At 40.0% G+C, this 18,778-nt stretch overlaps 1 protein-coding gene across 1 annotated transcript in view; it reads left to right on the top strand.

Moving 5' to 3' along the window:
- Nucleotides 1-18,778, top strand: part of CDKAL1 (CDK5 regulatory subunit associated protein 1 like 1) — a 440,756-nt gene that overhangs the window by 166,554 nt on the left and 255,424 nt on the right. Inside the window, exon 8 of the mRNA XM_059815360.1 lies at nt 1,434-1,554. Coding sequence (XP_059671343.1) covers nt 1,434-1,554 — 121 coding nt within the window. The remainder of the gene's footprint in view (nt 1-1,433; nt 1,555-18,778) is intronic.

The raw sequence follows: 18,778 nt of genomic DNA, 5'->3' as shown, positions 1-18,778 counted from the left end.
CTTCTTCTAGTATTAACCATCATGGTATCAGGCTAGTCCTGCTCGCTTCTTCATTAGATCACATTTTTGACTGAGAATTTTCATGTATCTTAACAAACCCAAGAAAGGTGATATGCCAGAAGTAGTTGCTTATTTCCAGGCTGTTGTTGCCGTATCACAGAAATAAATTCAGAGCATGAATGCTACATAATTCACAAATTAATTAATGACTCTTCAAAACAGGTAGTGGAGAAAGACTTTAACTGGTGGATGAATTAGTTTTGTAAATAGCTGTTGGTAGTTATAAGGTAGGCTGTTGTAAGTTAGGACATTTGGTTGAACGTGGTTTTTCATTGATCTGAATTGGTTACCTACTTTGCTGTGCTAGGTGTGGCGCAGGTAGTACTTCACAGGTTCATGCTTTCCTTTCACCCCCTCCCCTTTTCCTTTTTAGGGTAGGGTGGTTTTTTCTTTTCTGAAATATTTGACAGATAGTTGCTGTAGCTTTATGTACTATCGAAGAGTTTTACAACTTCAGCAGATACATGCTTTCTCTCCTTCCTCCACTCCAAGTCGTGCTTGCTTTCCACCTCTTTTCAGGTATCTAGCATTAGCTTTCCCTTATCTGCCTATTCTAGGGTTCGTGGAATAAATGATACGTGTCTTATGGTTGTAACTTGGGCACGCTTTACACCACCTGTTGCAATAATATACACTTAATTGTTTTTATTCTTCATTGTTAGATCTTGCTTCTGAATATTAGCGAATGCTGCTGTTCGTGCTCCTTAAACATAGGACTGGACATGGTATGACTGCTGTACTGTTGTAGGCAGTTGGTGATGGCATTTGTATTTTACTCTCTGGATGTCACTGGCTTCAGGAAGGTTGTGAGGCAGTTTTCTGATCTGCAGTCTCCTTGGTGTGGGAGGAACACGCGTGAATCTTGGTAGTCATTTTAGCCGTGAATATGTTACCAGGGTATGCTTCACAGCAGTTTCCCTCAGACTTAGTCAGGTAACGTTGACTGAAATGTGTTGGTTCTCCATACAGTAAGCTAAAAAATATTTAGTTGTTTATTGCCTACTAATTTAGGTTTGAATGAAATTTTTGGGAAAAATATTTTAATCCTGCCATACAACTTATTTAAATATTGCTATGTTGCTGTTTGCTTGAGAATCTGAAAATGAAACTGCTTAGATCATTTTAATGGAATAAACCAGAAGATGCAAGTGTGAAAAGATAATTGGATGAAATAATTTGTTCATTTTAACACCATCTATTTTACCTGTCAGTGTCTCTTTTTAAATGCTCCAGCGGGTGGGAATACATTATTATATCTCATTCTCCTTTGCAATCTTTGAAGTGTAAACAGTGCTCCTGAAGAAGAGCAAATCAAAACAAATATGATGGGTCTTGTGCTTTGTATTGACTGTGTTTTTGTGCTTCATTTGAAGGTCATTCTGTGAGACTGCTGGGTCAGAAAAAGGATAATGGAAAACGTTTGGGGGGAGCACGACTGGATTTGCCAAAGATTAGGAAGAATCCACTGATAGAAATAATTTCCATCAATACAGGGTAAGAATCTTCCAAACTTATAAAACATTCAGTACTGCCAAGGAATTCAGTTTATCTCTTTCTACAGACATGGTGCATTACTTCTAAGTTACGCAGAAGGAGGCAGGATGACCACTTGTAAATAGGAGAAGATTTTAAATGGCATTCTTTCTGGAAATTAAATCCCTGCTTATTTGGGTACAAGACTTCTGCTGCTCCAGGGCTGCATACAGTCATGTAGTCCTTTTTGTAAGTTCATCTAACTCTTTCTCAAAAGAAAACGTTCTAAAAAAATTGGAGAAGAAAAAAGCATTTGGAGGTTTTTTTCCTGCGCTCTTTTGATTTCTAAGGAGGCAGTTCCGGAATATCGTTAGTAACTCATTAAGATCTGTAAATGCATTAAGATCTGTAAACACCTGATTGTCAGCCCAGATGTATTAATGGCTAAATTAGATACAGTTATTTGCTTCTTGCCCCTCTAATATGTTTGTAGAGAGTTATCATGCTTATACTTCAGCCTTTTCTTTGTTTGACGAAGCTATCCCCTGCCTATCAAGCAACTCTGGGTGCCCATTTCTCCATAGGACTACAAGCATTTCTCTGTTCTGTATTTCTGCTTTGAGGAATTCTATTTTAATTTACCTTCCCTTGATGCTTTCCTTTTCTCAGCTCCCCTTGGTCATCTCCCATTTGGTCAGTTCCCTAAAAAAACCCAAACAAACCAAAAAAATGCACACAAGTCCTCTTCTGATTTTCCCATCTTCTCCAACTTATGTAATAATTTCCCAGGAGGTAAAATATAAAATACATTGCCCCAGGCATCCCAGGTAGGTGTGAACTTACTGCCTAGAGGAAAAAAAAAGGTGGTAAATCTTAGCTCTCTTCTGTTTTGAGTTTAGTCTAGCACTTTCATAAACATTTCATAAGAGTTTTGCTCCTATCCTCTTTCTCTCTTACTTCCTTGTCTTTAAGTAATCTTACCTTCATAGTTTGCTGTAAAACCTGGTGTGCTATTTAGGTCAGAATACCAGTTCAAGGCTTAGTGTGGTTACTTTTTCTTTGACTTACGGTAAACATATGGGTGACATTTTGTCATGATGCTGAATTACAATACCTTTTTAAACTGCAGTTTCATGCATTGATTGTTTTTCAAGTCTGGATATGAGCTCTTCTGGTGAAGTTACTTTAAGTAATCTAAATTTTTTCCCTTACTGTGTTTGCTGTCGACATCTCGTTTGTGCCCATGTGATCAAAATCCTTTTCATGATTAAAAATAAGCAAATTATTCTTTTACATTTGGTTGTGTCTAAGTGTCAGATGGTGTAAATTTTTCTTTTCCATTAATATTTATCACAATCTAATGTAATAATACCTTTCTAGTTGTAGGATGCAAACTGATTGAGCCGTGGTCTTGTTTACACGTCTTTTGATTTGTAGTAATGCATTTAAGATGTTAAAATGTATTACTGTTTCCAATACCAGGTTATTGCTAGCCTAATTGTAGAGGTTAATGCAAGCAGGGTACTGTAGGGTATATACTCTTGGCATTAGGTGCCTGATGAGAGTAACAACCCATTGAAAAATATTTTTTGTTATGTATTTTGAACAGATGTGTCTTCATACTGGGTTTTAGAAAAATTATTTCCCAAGTTGGTCAAACTGCATACAATTAACATCTCCCTAAGGTGGTACCTTTGGAAAACCTTTTATTTAGAACCTGATAGTTGACAAAAACTAATTACTTTGCTGTTCTCAGGTCAACAGAATATGTGTTTTATACCATAGGATAAATCTAAAAAATGCTAGAAACCACAAAAATAGATTTATTTCATGGAGAATAAAGTCAAGTGTGAATTGATAAGACCAGAGTATTCTAAAAGCCTCAAACAAACAAGTCAGTTGTATAAGGCATCTAAATTAATTAATGACCCATTCAATTTATATCACATGCTCAAGGAATCCTGTCTCTCTTGAAATACAGGTTATTGTGTTTTCCTGTCTTTCTCTTCCCCCTCCCCAACCTCTCCACCTGTGTATTGCAGGTGATTTCTTTGGTTACTGCTCTGGGTTTGAAAATTAAGGCGTAGCTTTAGAAAGGCAGCAGTGCTCAGCAGTTTCTGAAAATAGGAAAATATAATCGGTGAAGAACAAGACGCAGTACATGTTACTTACTGTGACTTGACTGCATTCATTTTATCGGCTTTGCCTTAGTCTGGCTGTGGCAATTTTGAGTACCAACACCACATTTGATCTGAGCTGTTTACTCTGTGTAAAGACTGGAGAATACTTTGAAGATTAGTTTTTGGTACGGTGCTCTTTATTGAGAGCTGAATTTGGATCAGACTAGAAGGTCTTAAAATAATAAGAAATACTTAGTTAAAAATAGGGATTTCCACTTTGGAAGTATATTTTCTGATGCTGTTGAGTGATAGTGTCCAGGAGCAGCATGAGCAGGGCTGCTCCTCGAGGGAGGACAAGAAGGGACCCGAGGGTGCTACCCGCAGAGGCGGTGCCCGCACCAACGGGACGCCCTGTGCCACGGGGGCTGAGCACTGCGGGCAGAGCTGGGGGCTCGTGGTAGGACCCATCAGCAGTCCCAGACATGGCAAATGATCAACCAGGGCCTGGGTCTGTCCGGGGGCTCCAGTCAGGATCAAAAGCAAACGAGCTGGAGGCAGGACCGGGGAGAAGGCTACATGTAACACAGGTCTGAGCTCCGTCCTGGGGATGAGCACAGGACCAGAGGCAGGCATGGTGTTTCAGCTCAAGCCAGGACTTGGGGACACAAGCCTGAGCTTAACTGGGGCTCCTGGCCCAGGGTGGGGCTGGTGGAGACGGTGGCTGAGGCTGCTCAGGTCAGCTGGAGCGTGCTGGTGCCTGTGGGGCTGTGGCATGTGGTGGTGTGTTACCATTTACGTGTGAGGGCTTCGTGAGCTCTCGGCCTTTTCTGTACTTCTGGGGGGGAAGAAAAGGCTGGAGTCTTCGATGGCTCATGCTGACCCCTTTCCCTCTCCGCTGGTACAAATACCTTTACGTACGTGGATGCCTGCCACCTGGAACTTTCTTCTGAGAATTCAGTAGGACCAGTTTATTTTTGGGAGTCTTCAAACATGTTGGTTATTAAGATCTCTCTCATTCTCGTACAACTGTGTCTGAGAATGTGGGTGCAGTTGAAATGCAACACTGTAGAGTAAGAGTTGTTTCTTAACTCAAGACGGTGTCAAATTCTCTTCAGTAATTTTGACTTGGGGCTGCTTGTTACTGATTCCTTCTCTCAAACATGGAGGAGAAAAAAATTTCCTGTCCTGAAGGGTTCTGTCCTTGTATAACTGTGAACTTTTTCCTTACTTGCCCATGCACAAACACATGCCCACATGCAGATGTCTCTCTGTCTTCGTTTTCCCCAGGCTGCTGCTGTACATGAGCCTCCTCAGCTGTTCCTTTGCATGACTCAAGTCTGTCCTGTCAAGGGACAAACATATTATGTCTCCACTATAGTATGCAGTCTGTAAAATAATAATAATTTAAACCGAACCAAAATGAAACCCCCTTAGGTATGGAATATCTGTGGAGATAAGTGCTGCTTCTGTCCGTTGTGAGCCAGCTCAAAGTTTTCACACAGTGGCACGTTCGTCCCTGAAAAGGTGTTGCTGTGCCCTTAGAGGGACCTGGATCATGGCTTTTTGTCGGAAGTAGTGGGCAGGTTTTTTCTACTGTTAATTTTGGTTGCTCTGAGGTTTGCTGTTTTCTCATTTAGAAATCCAAGCTATCTTTATCTGTTTAATTTACCATGGCAGTTAGCGGTTTCTGTCAACAGACTGCGACTCTAGAGAAAACCTTCCCTCCCAGGAGCAACGTGTTTCAGAGTTTCCAAGTATGTTCGCAGAGACTATGGTGAGTACCAGAATAGGGGCACAAGAGACTTATCAGACAAGTCTGATACACAAAGATACGTTAGTGAATCTTAATTTTTCCGTGTGCCAGATACATAAGGAATCCTTACCAACCCAGTATCCCATACAATTGACTGCCATTTTTCTGTAATTCTTCCCTAAGGAGTAAGTGACCCTTTCTTCTTGTATTGTTTGTTTTCTCTGTTAACACTTAGAAAACATTTTTCAATATTTTTCAAATCAATTAATCAGGTTTTTTTCTATAGAACAGGCGGTTAATAAAAATCAGTGATTCCAGCAGAGCTTGGATAGTTGTCATAGTATCTAGTAAGTTCTGCAGGGGTATTAGTGGATCTGAACCTAGAAACAGTGATTTGTTCTTGTCTTCCAAAATAATTTTCTGCTTTGAATTAAGGGCATTTGATTCAATCTCTTTCACTTTTATTTATGTCCTAAGCATGTATTGTACAGGTCATCTTACTGGAACGAGCAAGGTGATTGTAGTAGAATAGCGTGTTAAATGCTGTTTGGAGAAAAGACGTGAAGTTGTTCACTAATCTCCTAATGTGATTATTCCATCTCTTAGTTTGAAGTAAGAGAAATGTTCTCAAATCCATTCTGCATTACAGCTTCGTTTTGGTCTCGGGAAAAATCTTTTCTCCTCATGACCTAATCTTCATTAGTGCCAGTCTCATAACCTATGTAGCCACTTAGACAGCTCTCTTTAATGGGATCAAGACTTGGTCTTCCACCTTTTAATTAAGTAATTCTGTATCCTGATCTCTTTACTTTGTAGCTTGGACTATTACTTATTGGCATATCTGTGTTGTTGGCGTGGCCTGAACTCCCTTATATCCAAGTTGCTATCGCTCACATACATTTAAAATACGATTTTATTTGAGCTTTGCCTGGATGCCTTGGGAAGCAGGAGAGGAGCGTCGCGTGAGCTGAATATGAGCCCGCACTAGACCTTACTGTGTTGGGTGGGTTTGGACATAGGTTCTCTGAAGTGCTTTCTGTGCTGCTGATGTGGCTGGCTAGAGAAGAAATCTAAACACATGTGACAGAGGGGATTTAAAACCAAAAGGAACATAGCAGTGTGCGTGCATGCATTAGACTGTCTTGAGAGGTAAGATCTGGTGCAACTCGTGTTAAATTTGCAGTATGAACATACCCAAGTCTCTGTCCAAGTTTTCCTATTGTTCTCCCTCATCTGAAGACACTGCACGAATCCCATATAGTCTCATTCTCTTGTTACTTTTGTAGATTCCCCTATTAAGCTACTCAGAGGACAGGGAGATGTTTAAGATTCAGCCCAGCAAACTGAGCGTCTGGGCTTGAGTCTAATTCTGAGGGTGTATAGAAGCACAGTGGTAGCGAGAGGGCTGTGTAGTTCAGTGGAAGCACTGGCTGCTTCTCAATCTGCACATCTGTGTATGTTTTCTTTTGGGAGAAGGGCTTTTAAAAGCATTATTAAAATGAAAAGTAAATTAACATTACCCATCCAACCAAGCCCGATTAGATTATTCCTGTAGTGCTAGAGCATCTTACAGAAGATCAGCTTGTTACTTTATCTCAGAAAGATTTTCAGATCTACTTTTGAGTCATAAACGCTGATTAAGGCATAACACTTCAAACTTAGTATTCTCAGTGTTGAGGAATTGGAAGCTTTCTTCTCGCGGGACACTTGTTGCTAGCAAACTTTGTGTTGAGAGTGAACATACGTAGTAGTGCTTAGGACTTTCTTTAGAAGTCCTTGATGCTTCTTGCTAATTTTGTAGGGTTTTTTTAGGCCATGCTTTGAAGTTCTGTAGTGGTGGTTGTTCAGAATGTTACTAAGCTGCTGATGGATCTGAATCTAGCAGAACAGTTACAAAAAAGTAGTTCTACGTACAGTACTTGGTTTGTTTTATGAGTCAAGTAACCAAAAATTAATCATAAAAAAAAAGTTATGATTGTAACTTCCATGTTCCCAGGAAGGAATCTTTCCCTGGTTATGAATTGTGAGAGGTTAAAATTCTATTCTTTCATCTTTTTCTGTTGTAAGCAGCTTTTTCAGTTTTATGATGAATTGGAGAGTATGAGGATTGAATTTTCTCCAAGAGTTGCATTTTAATTTTATATGAGGTCACATAATATTCTTTCTATATATTGTATTTCAGCATCTGTTTAGAATCAAGTCTATAAAATACCCTGGAGTTGTATGTTCATGAAAGTGTAGGTAATTCTGTTTGTTTTGGTTTTTTTAAGTTGTATGCATGGATTCATTTTGCTGTAGGTAGTCTTCATTGAATCAGCACGTATTTCGGGCTGCTTTCAGTGTTAAAAGCAGATCATATTCTGTCTCTGTGATTGCTGCACTTGGTTGAGATGTCTCATGAAGAAGAAATATCAGTGGCTTTCCCCATATGGCAGTACAGATGGAGGCAGCGGCATCGTCTCAGAAATGAGGGGTTTACAAACCGAAAGATCAGGAGGAGAAGCACGTGGCTCTATTTGCCTCCTCTGATGGAGGGGTAGCTACTGCTTTGGGATCGTTTGATGCCAGTACACTGGCAGATGGGTAGAGTCCAGTTAGAACAGTATTTACTCCTTTGCCAGCATAAGATACTCCAGTGAGAGATACTGAGGTCCTTGGGAGCTCTTGAGGAGGCTGCAGTTTTTATCAGCGAAGCATTCGTCTCGTTATTAATCTGCCAGTACTGCAGCAAGTCAAGCGTTGGTCAGGAGCAGGAGCAGGGACCCCGGAGCACGTGGCGTAGGGCTGGACCCTGTTGAACACAGAGTTGGGAGACTAGTCTGGTGAAGTTTAGGGTCTGTCTTTTTTTGGGTTTGTGGAGTTTGTTTGTTTTGGTTTGGGGGGTTTTGTTTGGTTTGGTTTGGGTTTTTTGTTGGTTTTGTTTTGAGGCTTAGGGCTGTGGCTCAGGTTACACAACTCTTCTCAGCCTTGGAAGCTAGAGTAAGTGCCTGGCCTTCCTGAAATGGTCTGGGTTGGTTTTTGGGGGGGTTTTGATTCATGTTATGTCCATAAGGGTTGTTTTACCTGGTTGGCTCTTGTCCAGCTGTATCACTGAGATGCTGAGTGGCTGCCCTACAGCAGCTTGGGCTCATAGTGCTGATCCCGAAATATTCCGCTCCTGCCGTACCATTTCAGAGCGTTTCTTCTCCAGAAGTCAGGTCTGCTCTTCCCCTCCTTTCCACTTCCATATGAAGACCCGCATACCGCAGAGCGACTGCAGATCCACGCTGTTATTTGGCACTGTGGAGCTCACGGTAAGAAATATAGTTGGACTAGATGGTCTTAAAGGTCTTTTCCAACCTAAATGATTCTATGATTCTATGAAAGGCAATGTGATCATAAACAAGGTGGATGTGGATTATAAAGCAGCACCCTGTGCTAATTAACTGCATATTTACCGTGGTCCAGCCTGTCTGAAGAGTGATCGTCTCTTATTTAAAATGGTTGTTTAGCAAAGTAGTATAGAGATGAACTAGGATGCACTAATATTTTTCTAATTACGGTAGCGAATTACTATTTGGTAAGACCTTAAAAAGAGGCCCTAATTGTGCCTGTTAAATCCCTGAGCTCTTGCAGTGGCCTGTGTTGCCTGTCCAGAGTTTTGGTGAATTGAACTGGCTGAGCTCGGTCGACTTCTACCTTCTTGTGGCATTCAGCAAACATCATCTACATCTCTGGGCCCGCCTTTGAGAATGCTTTGTATATGCACATCATCTCTGACTCCTTTATAACTGGGATGAGTTTTCTGGAGGCACCGTCTTGAAACCATACCAAAATATCTTCGTTTGCTTAGAAGAGGATATCGTGGCTTAAGTCTGAGAGCTTGTGAAGCCATTGCCCTCCTGTGCTGAAATTAGCGGGATATCTCAGTAATAATCTCATCAGTTCAGCAGAACAACCACTATTTCTTGGGTTTCTGTGTTTACTGATGTGAACCTCAAATCTCTTCCCTCATATAATGTTATCTCTAGATAAAAACGTATAGAGAGATGGAAAACGGAAATCTTTCTGGTATGGGAAAAATTGGATTACCTACTGTTTGACAGTGATAGACTTGGTTTTTTGACAACGGCTTATATACTTTTGTCTATCCATCTATGCTACAATGTTTTCAACATTTCTATCTTTTCCTGAAATACTGCTGTCCCCATCTTGAACGAATAGTGAGTCTGAATTACAAATCTGTTCACATTTTGTAAAAATCATTGACTGAATACTTATAAGGATGAATTCCATGCCTTCAATTGACTTGATTTAGTTTGTTCATGAATAACATACAGATTTTCTATATTTTAATGTCCAACTTTTCAAGATACTCATGTAAGTGACACTGTAGTTGAAAGAAGATCTTGATTTTAGAATATGACACCAATATACATTTTGATTTGCATTCAGTATTATGCTTGGAGAGGCAAAATAGTATTTGTGCTGATTATTATAATATAGTTACTGTATAATTACATATTATATTACCACATACTATATTTACTTGAATTCAAGGTAAATGCTTAGAGCGAGTTGCTCAGGAAGTATACAATTACTTTGGCCCTACCTTAGCTTATAATATTTAAATGGACACTTTTCATAACTATTTAGCTCAAAAACATCTGTGACATGCCAGAGCCTATCCGTGTCAGTTACCCTCAGAAAACAGACAAGGTAGAAAGTTGGGCAAGACAGTGTATGTGTTTTCAAAAGCAAAGCTCTGCATTAGGCTTTTTTGTTCACATTTTAATCAATATTTGCGTGTACATATATTTAGATTCTAGCTATATTATATACTAAGCGTGTATTTCAACCATGCATGTAGCAGATACCAACCTGTTCTGCTTTGGCACACTTCAGAAAATAATTTACCTAATAAATTGGTAGATGGCACAGTTGTGTGTATCTATATGGAAGGCATTTTAATTTTAATCATAAAATCTGAAAAGCTGTTATTCCAAGGCTTGCAGAAACCACGCTGCTGTAATAGAGGGAACAGGAAAAACAGTTGTTTACAACAGAAAGTTTTAACAGTCTACTTTTTTGCCTAAGGTCTCTTTCCACTGCAACTTACTGTAACTCACATCCAAGGTCATTATTTCCTAATTAGATATTTAAATAGCATATTCATGACAGTCCCTGAAAGATTGCTTTTTTTCAGTTATCACTAATTTCTTGCAATTATAACAATTCACATGTGAAGAATGGAATATAAAATTATTTCTAACTGTCTGCTGCAAAATCTCCAGTGGTAACAATTTCACTGAGAACACGAGAAAAGTGTATTGTTTATCATAAAGAGATGATACATCGGTGTGGCTCACGCTCTCATCTTACCGGCTGTTGTGCTTGTAGTCATTTCTGTTCTGTGTCAGTCTGTCTGTCCTGTTCTGTGTCCCCATTGCTGAGAACGTGCTTGCTCACCTATGCTTCCTCATGCAGAGTAAGTGGGAAGTACTGCATTTTCCTAGTTAGCTTCCTTGAGCAGCCTATGTAGGAAGGTAATTTAAGAAAGCAGAAAAGAAAGTAGTTGGATTGGGGCCAGGAAAGATCTGTTTCCTCCCTCCCGAGTAGCTTGGTATCTGTCTTCCCCCAAACATCCAAGGTTGCTACAGCTGATTCTGTAGGGTAGACCTGTACTTCCTTCAGTGCCAAAAAACCCCAGTCCCTAGTGAATGGGAATTGCTCGCTGAATTCCGCAGCCGAGGGCAGGAGGAGTTACCCCTTTGGTTACGTTGGTGGAGGTGGCTATGGTCCTCTTCGTTCCTCAGTAGTATTAGGCCTGGTCAACCTCATTGAGCTATCTGGAGTTTAGTAGAATAAATTCCTTTCTGCTGCTGGGAAGGTGGAAGCTGTTGATGTCTTCAGTTTCTCTTACTGTTGCACAGGGTGGCTCTGCCATGTGTGCTGATCTGTATTATACAAGCTCGCTTTGACGAGTAGTGAACGTGATATAGATGTTTTGCAGATTCTTCTAGAGTAATTGTTTGCTACCGTGCTAACTTGAAAGGAAGATAACCTTGAATTCGAGATGATCCCTCACAAAAAGAAATACGTTTATACACAAAAAGTTTATTACATACCTGTATTCAGTATATAATTAGGGTATAAACTTTTCACTAAGTATTTGCCTGAAAGAAGGCAATTTTTTCTCTTACGCTTTATGACTGTTGTCTTTCAGCTTTTCACGTCTTCATGATTTCTGCCACTGTTACTCTCTTTACGATACTAATTCTTATCTTTTTTAGAGTCTTCACCACTTGAACTCACTTTTTTGAGCTTCAACTCTATCCGTGGGATTTTAAGTACAGAACTTGTGAAACCCTTTAGCTACAACATCTGAATTTCTCTGATGTCATGCTGTCTTAATTTAATGACAAAGTAATCCCGAACTGGGCTTCTTTACTTTCCCTATAGGGATTAGAGCATGATCCCCTGCCAAGAGTCATTCTGAGAGGAAAAAATAATTTAAAAAGTTCAAAGGGTCTTTAAAGGACTTTTTCACTAGTACACCAGATACCTGTGGTTGTGACATCGTTTGTGGTACGACTTGAAGACTAGTATTCATTTCTCGGGTTGTATTTTTCATTGCTGTCGTTAAATGCTGTTTCAATGGATCTGGGACAAGTGTGTTTTTAATGAACAGCATACGTTGCGTCCTATTCCAAGAAATGTTCAGCCAGTCCTTCATTAAGTTTACTGACATATGACACTTAAGAATTATTCCAGTAAATAGTCATTTCTTTGGCATTATTCTACTATTCAAAATAACATACAATGGCAATTCCATACTATCTGCTAATACTGCCAACTGTACTGTAACACATATTTTTCATTCCCCTGTTCTTACGATGATGGATTTTGTGCCTCTTTCTCCAATAGCGCAATTTGCTGACATGTCAGAGTAAATTGGCGTCTAATCTGCATCATCCGCTTGGCTCTTTACATAGTCCAATCATATGCTGTTCACACACAGTGAGGTTTTTCAGTGGAGTCAGGAGGTGCACGCTGGTGAAGTTCTTTGCCATAGGCAAAAATCATTATGACGCATTATTTGTACACACCAAGCACTACTGGCCTTGAATTCTTGCTGTGCAATGTTTTGTGCTCATGCTATTTCTTGAGCTCTCAGTTTTTGAGAAATGCTGTTTAAATACACACAAAGTCTACAACTATTTTTTCTGGTTCATGAAAGCTTCCTCTTTTGAGTCTGCTGAATGACTTCTGCATCGAGTTAGAAGAAAATAGTTTGTTTTGATTGTTTCCATTTTTGCACATTTGCCTCCCTTAGGTTATTTCCTCCCAGCCTCCCAAACTGTAACTTCTTCTGCAAATAGTGCCATCACGAGTTTAAAGTTCCCATCAAGCCTTCTCCTTATACATTTTGGTACATTGTCTTTTGCTCTTGTACCTCTCATCTTCAAAAACTTTGTTATTTCACAGTTCACTTCGAAGATTCAGGAAGACTCATAAAAGTTGCCAGAAATCACTCTGCAATTCTCTAAACTCCAGTACACCACGCAACTTGCAAGTCAGTGAGAAAAACAGCAGTAATCACATGCTCCAACTGCGTCATCTTATTAAAACTTTGGGCAGCTTCAGGCATATTTGTGCTCCGTCGTCATTAGGTGGCTTCCCGCACTGCCCAGTTCTGTTAGCCTGTTAACCCAAGAGGAGGATCACCGGAATTTAACACAATCCTCAATTTTTCAAGTTGAGCTATGCGGGGAGGAGGTTGTGGGGGGAGAAACAAGCTAGATTTCATTTTGTGTAGCCACGATACGTAGTTTCCTGCAGTTTCAGATGATTCCTTTCAATGCTGCATTCCCGATTATTTTGAAGATTGATTCAGATTAGCAGGAGTTGATTCCAGGTTGGCGCACGGTATCGTAAGGCGACTTCCTGCCTGCCTTTTGGCAGATGCTTACACACAGAAGTGGTTTTGGATCGCACAAGCAGCTACGTGTTCTAGTCTGCTTGAATAAGAAGAGATCATTTTGAAGTTGTTTGCAATTTTATATATCCGTAATTGTGACATCAATATGCTTTCTGAGGTTGGAGATAAATTCCTCCTTGTTGAGAAGAGCGTTCATTTGCATCCCTTCTCTTAACGCCCACATACGTATTTCCTAAGGGAAATCTGGACAGAATCCTGAGAAACATTTTATTCATTTCTCAGATTACAGTAAATACTGAGAAGTAACCTCATGTGTCATACTTATAATTGATATTTTGTTGCCTTTAGTCCCAGCTTTTCACATAAAAAACCCCAAAACTAGAAAAACAAGACAAGCACTAGAGAAGCCATTGTTTTGAAAAAATAACCATCTTGCTGAATGTTAGTGTGAGAGATGTCTATGCTTTTATATACTCATAATTCTGGGGGGTTTAATGGCCTATTTCAAAGTGTTAGACAACTTAAGTGTTTAAGATTAAGTGCCCATGTCTTTATTGCTCATCAGCAGAATCGGATAACTTTTAGTTGCCTAATAATATCACCTCTTTTGCTAGTGTTGGTATGACTTCTTAAATGTGAATAAAAATGAAAACAATTTGTCAAAGGGTCTGACTGAAGTGTCTTTTGTGCTCTTTTAGGTCAAGGTGGAATTTTCTTTGGAGACTTGGCAGGGGAATGTGATAAGGGATGTGTAAAAAGTAGTATTAGAATTGGGAAACATCTTGTGCTGGAATTTGTTCTTAGACTTGACCTAGAGATAATTTTAATGGAAAAATAGTTTTCCCTCAGTAAGATAGGTGGGCTCCAAAAAATTTATATTTTGCATTATCTAACAAGGTACATGATGGCATGTTTTTATGGTATTCTCATTGACTTGTGTGAATTCATAAGATGTAAAAAATAGAGAGGAATAGGGCATTTGAACTGTGATCATCAGTATGTGACATAAGAGCAAAATCACTGGAGTAAAGGTACTTTAAAAAAGCCCCAAACAAGTAATAACTAAAAAGTTGAATATTAAAATTGTGCTTGGCAGATAATATAGGTGGCACAAAATCCAATCTAACATGTTCCAAGATTATTGATATTATTTCAAGTGTTTTGTATGTGATAGTATCTTTCTTCATATGGCCTCTTTACGTGGGGAAGAAAAAGCTCTGATTTTTATGCTGAAGTTCAAATAAGCTGGGAGATTTTAACCTGTTAGCTTACAAGGTCCTTATTTTTAAGATAATTCACGTGATCTCTGTTATAATTGCCCTGTATATTCCTTTACCTTTTTGTATAGCAAACACATGTTGAAATTTGGATTTTGGGGGTGAGTTGAAAATTGAAAAAATTTGTGTTAGTGTTATTGAAAAGTCTCACAATTTGCATATTTTTCTGCATTATTATTCTTGACTGTCATTCTTGAAATGTGATGTAACTTTAGAAAAAATCAGATTCCTAATGGTAAAACCAAATTACACTGAGTTAAGTAATAGTTTTATTTGCACTTCAAATAGTCTAATAAAATGTAAAATGCTTCGAGCAGATTTCTGTGCTCCTCCTCCTTTTACTTTTGCTCCAAGATGCATGTTAGAAGAGTTAGTATTTATACCAAGAATAAATAAGTTTAAAAGAGGCACTTGAAGGGTCCCCTACCCTCAATTGTGGAATTTAGGCAGTAACGATGTAAATTTTTGTGGACATACAACTTTTTCTCCAGCAGAGTGGCTTAATAAAAAGCTGTTGAAATATTTGCTTTAAATTTTCTTTTGACTAGTTGTTTTAGCTTTTCCATTGCACCAAGACTAACCTTATCCAGTAAATCAAATGTGTGTTTTACTAAGTATCTGCTAGTAAAAATGAGATTGAACTCCTGAGTTTCTGGTCCCTTCAGGATCGACATATTTCTCTGCAAGTCGCTGCTTTAGGAACGGAGGGTACTCTGTAGATCCCCCAAAATGCTGAGGTGTTTCTGCAGCCCTGTGCTGCAGAGCACCGTGCGGTACTACTTTACTAAATAGGGAGAGGAAAAAAAAAGCATGACAAAGAAAAGGTAATTCCTTCCTCCATCAGCTGGATACCAATTATGATGGCATGGAGAACCACATTGTCCATTTCAGGGGTTTATCTGAAAGCTGGTTTCTTTTTGAGTAGAAGCTCCACCCCAACCGATTCATAGCTGTATTTGGGATTATGTGAACTTGATTAATTCACTGACTAGAGAAGATCTTTCACATGGTCCCTCCCTCTTTACAGAAATCACCCATTAGCTCCCTTATTCGAGTTGTCATCCTTGTTTTTCTTAAGTCCAGACTCAATTGAGAAGAAGAAAAAACAAGTGGTAAAGTAAGATCTTAGATCCATATTTAGACTGTAACAAAAAATAGTTGTATAATTTTTTTAGTGTGCTAGTACCTGTTACGTTCTGTTGAGGAGTGTGGATTGAGGCTTGTACAAATTTTCTGTGTTCCCTTCTGCTCTGATGGGTAGTAATAGTGTAAGATGTACAGAAGGCTTCAGTCAGATGAGCACCGAGTACTATGTCTAGAAAATAAGATCAGAGATTTCTCTGTATCCCTATGAAGCGTGTCAGCAGCCTATAGAACTCCCAAAAGTAACAGCTGCCATCGGTATCTCAAGTAGTGTTCCTGAAGTGTTTTGTCAGTCTTGTGGAGCTCCTGACTCGTCATTGCATAAAAAGTCTTTACAAACATGAAAGGTCTATGTGGATTGAGCCTAAATATGACAGTTATAGGCAACAGTATAGTGTTATCATCATGTCAAGGAGGCAGGTCCTTAGGCCTCCATTTAATCTGTTCTTTTTCCTTTGGCTTTATTTCCACCTTGCAGGGACTCCTCTTGTTGTTGTGTATAGCAAGAATGTGAATCCAGATGAAATACCCCGGACAGCATGTGCTTACGTGATGAAAAGTGGAACTGTGTGTGTGATTCCTGTTAACTTCCTTTCTTGCAGACACAGCTGCATGTCTGAAAGCTGGTGCTTTCCTGTTTGCACATCATTGCCAAGGAGCCGAGAAACCAGGCCGTCCTGTTGGTGGGATTGTGTCCGTGTTCCTTAAAACAGGATTTACCCTTACAAACGGGGTTTTGTTGACTGACTTTTTTGAGGTAGAGAGAAATTTTCTCTGCTGTTGCTATATTTGGTTTTGTTTTCAGGAAAAAGAATGGTTATCCTTGGAGGGGTGGTGATAAGAAGCGAAAATTCAATTTTTTCATTTTTACCTCCTTTGGTCATGACTAGTTACAATGATTTATTATTCTCTTCAGAATTGCTGTTGGTTGCCCCTTTTTATGGAGATTTTCAGTCCATACAGCAGGAATGGTTGGGGACTTTAAGTTTTTACTTTGTGTCTTGAATACACTGAATGAAGTCAAGGAAGATACCTGAAAGAATGCTTTGTGCTAGCAGGAATATGGTTAACAGCTTTGCTCCTGAAACCTAAAATCACCCAGTCATGATCATATGGAGTGTGTCCAGAGAAGGGCGAGGAAGCTGGTGAGGGGTCTGGAGCACAGGTCTTGTGAGGAGCGGCTGAGGGAGCTGGGGTTGTTCAGTCTGGAGCAGAGGAGGCTGAGGGGAGACCTCATCGCTCTCTACAACTACCTGAAAGGGGGTTGTGGTGAGGTGGGTGTTGGTCTCTTCTCCCAAGTGACAAGCAACAGGACAAGAGGAAATGGGCTCAAGTTGCACCAGGGGAGGTTCAGGCTGGATATTAGGAAAACTTTCTTCACTGAAAGGGTTGTCAGACACTGGAAGAGGCTGCCCAGGGAGGTGGTGGAGTCACCACCCCTGGAGGTATTTAAAAGACGTGTGGATGAGGCGCTTAGGGACATTGTTTAGTGGTGGACTTGACAGTGTTGGGTTGATGGTTGGACTTGATGATCTTAAAGGTCTTTTCCAACCTAAGTGATTCTATGATTCTATATGTACTTAGGTAAAGCACAAAACTCGTTGAGATTAGCCTAAAATATGAAACACTATTGCATACATCTCGTTACCTTCTGTTTAAAATGTGCAAAACACATTTTTAAGGCTTGTTTTCGCAAATAAAAGTACATGGTAAACAGGAGCCAGCGACGTGCCTTTGCGGGAAGGGCGACCAACAGCCTCCTGGGCTGCACTCAGCAGTGTCTCCAGCAGATGAAGGGAGGTGATCCATCCTTCGCCCTGGTGAGATGCCTGGAGTGCTGCGTCCAGGTCTGGGCTCCCCAGTGCAAGAGGGGCATAGAGACACTGGAGCAGGTCCAGTGAAGGGCCTTGAAGGTGCTTAGTGACTTGCAGCATCTGACGTACGAGGAGAGACTGAGAGCCAGGACTTCAGCCCAGGGAAGAGCAGGCTCAGGGGATTGTCTCAATGCCTAGAAGTATCTAGGGTGTGGGGGGGGGTAGAGTAAAGAGGACGTCGCCAGGCTCTTCTCCGTGGTGCCCAAGGACAGAACAAGAGGTAATGGGCACAAATTGTAATACAAGAAATTTTATTTAAACGTAAGAAAAAACTTTTTTACGATAGAGGTGATTGAATGCTGGGCCATGTTGCCCGGACAGGGTGTGGAGTCTCCATCAAAAGCTGTCTGGACGTGGCACTGAGCAACCTGCTTTAGTTGCCTCTGCTTTGAGTAGTGAGGGCTTGGAGTAGACCATCTCTAGAGGTCCCTTCCCACCTCAGCCGCTCTGTGGTGCTGTGATATTTAAAACAATATAAACAGCAACAGAAAAACCCACAAGGGTGTAGAGACGAACACAAAGGGTGTTGGTGCAGTTGCTTAATACTGGTGGAGACCTTTGCTCCAGAGGTAAGTGTTGTGGTTTCACACTTTAAAAAGTAATACCCGAAACGAAGGGTTCCCCATCCCATGCAGAACGCATCCCCATTTCCTGACTTAAAAGCATTTCCTGTGCAATCCTGTAGGCCTTTTCAGCCTCAGGAAAGAGGAACTCTGTTTCCAAATTCCTTGCCTGCTAGGCAGAGTGAAATATTCCCACTGGAAATCTACACCCCAAGCTTCTGTCTCTGTAACTTGGCATGTTGGATTTCATCAGCTTGATTTACAAGAAGACTTCAATGCTTTTTGGGTGTTTTTTTTTTTTTAAATTTATTTTTCTGAATTCCTCCTGCAAAACATATGCTTTTTATTTTTCCTAAAGTAACCACGTAGAATTTTGTTTTTAGGGTTTATCTTCAAGACATTGCATGACAAGTAGGGTTTTAGCTTTTTTTTTAAGGAATTTTGTTGATATGTGTGTGGACTTTGTGAAAAGGAGCTATTTAAGCAAAGGTCAAGTACAAAATTGTCACTCGTCACATGCTTATCTAGCTTATTTTTAAACGAATACACAAGTGTCTAACTATCACATGGTCTTTCTTGCATTGCAGACTGGTG

The sequence above is a fragment of the Gavia stellata genome, chromosome 3 (genome assembly GCF_030936135.1).
Source record: "Gavia stellata isolate bGavSte3 chromosome 3, bGavSte3.hap2, whole genome shotgun sequence".
Classification (NCBI taxonomy): Eukaryota; Metazoa; Chordata; class Aves; order Gaviiformes; family Gaviidae; genus Gavia; species Gavia stellata.
This window is presented reverse-complemented; position numbering and strand designations above follow the sequence as displayed.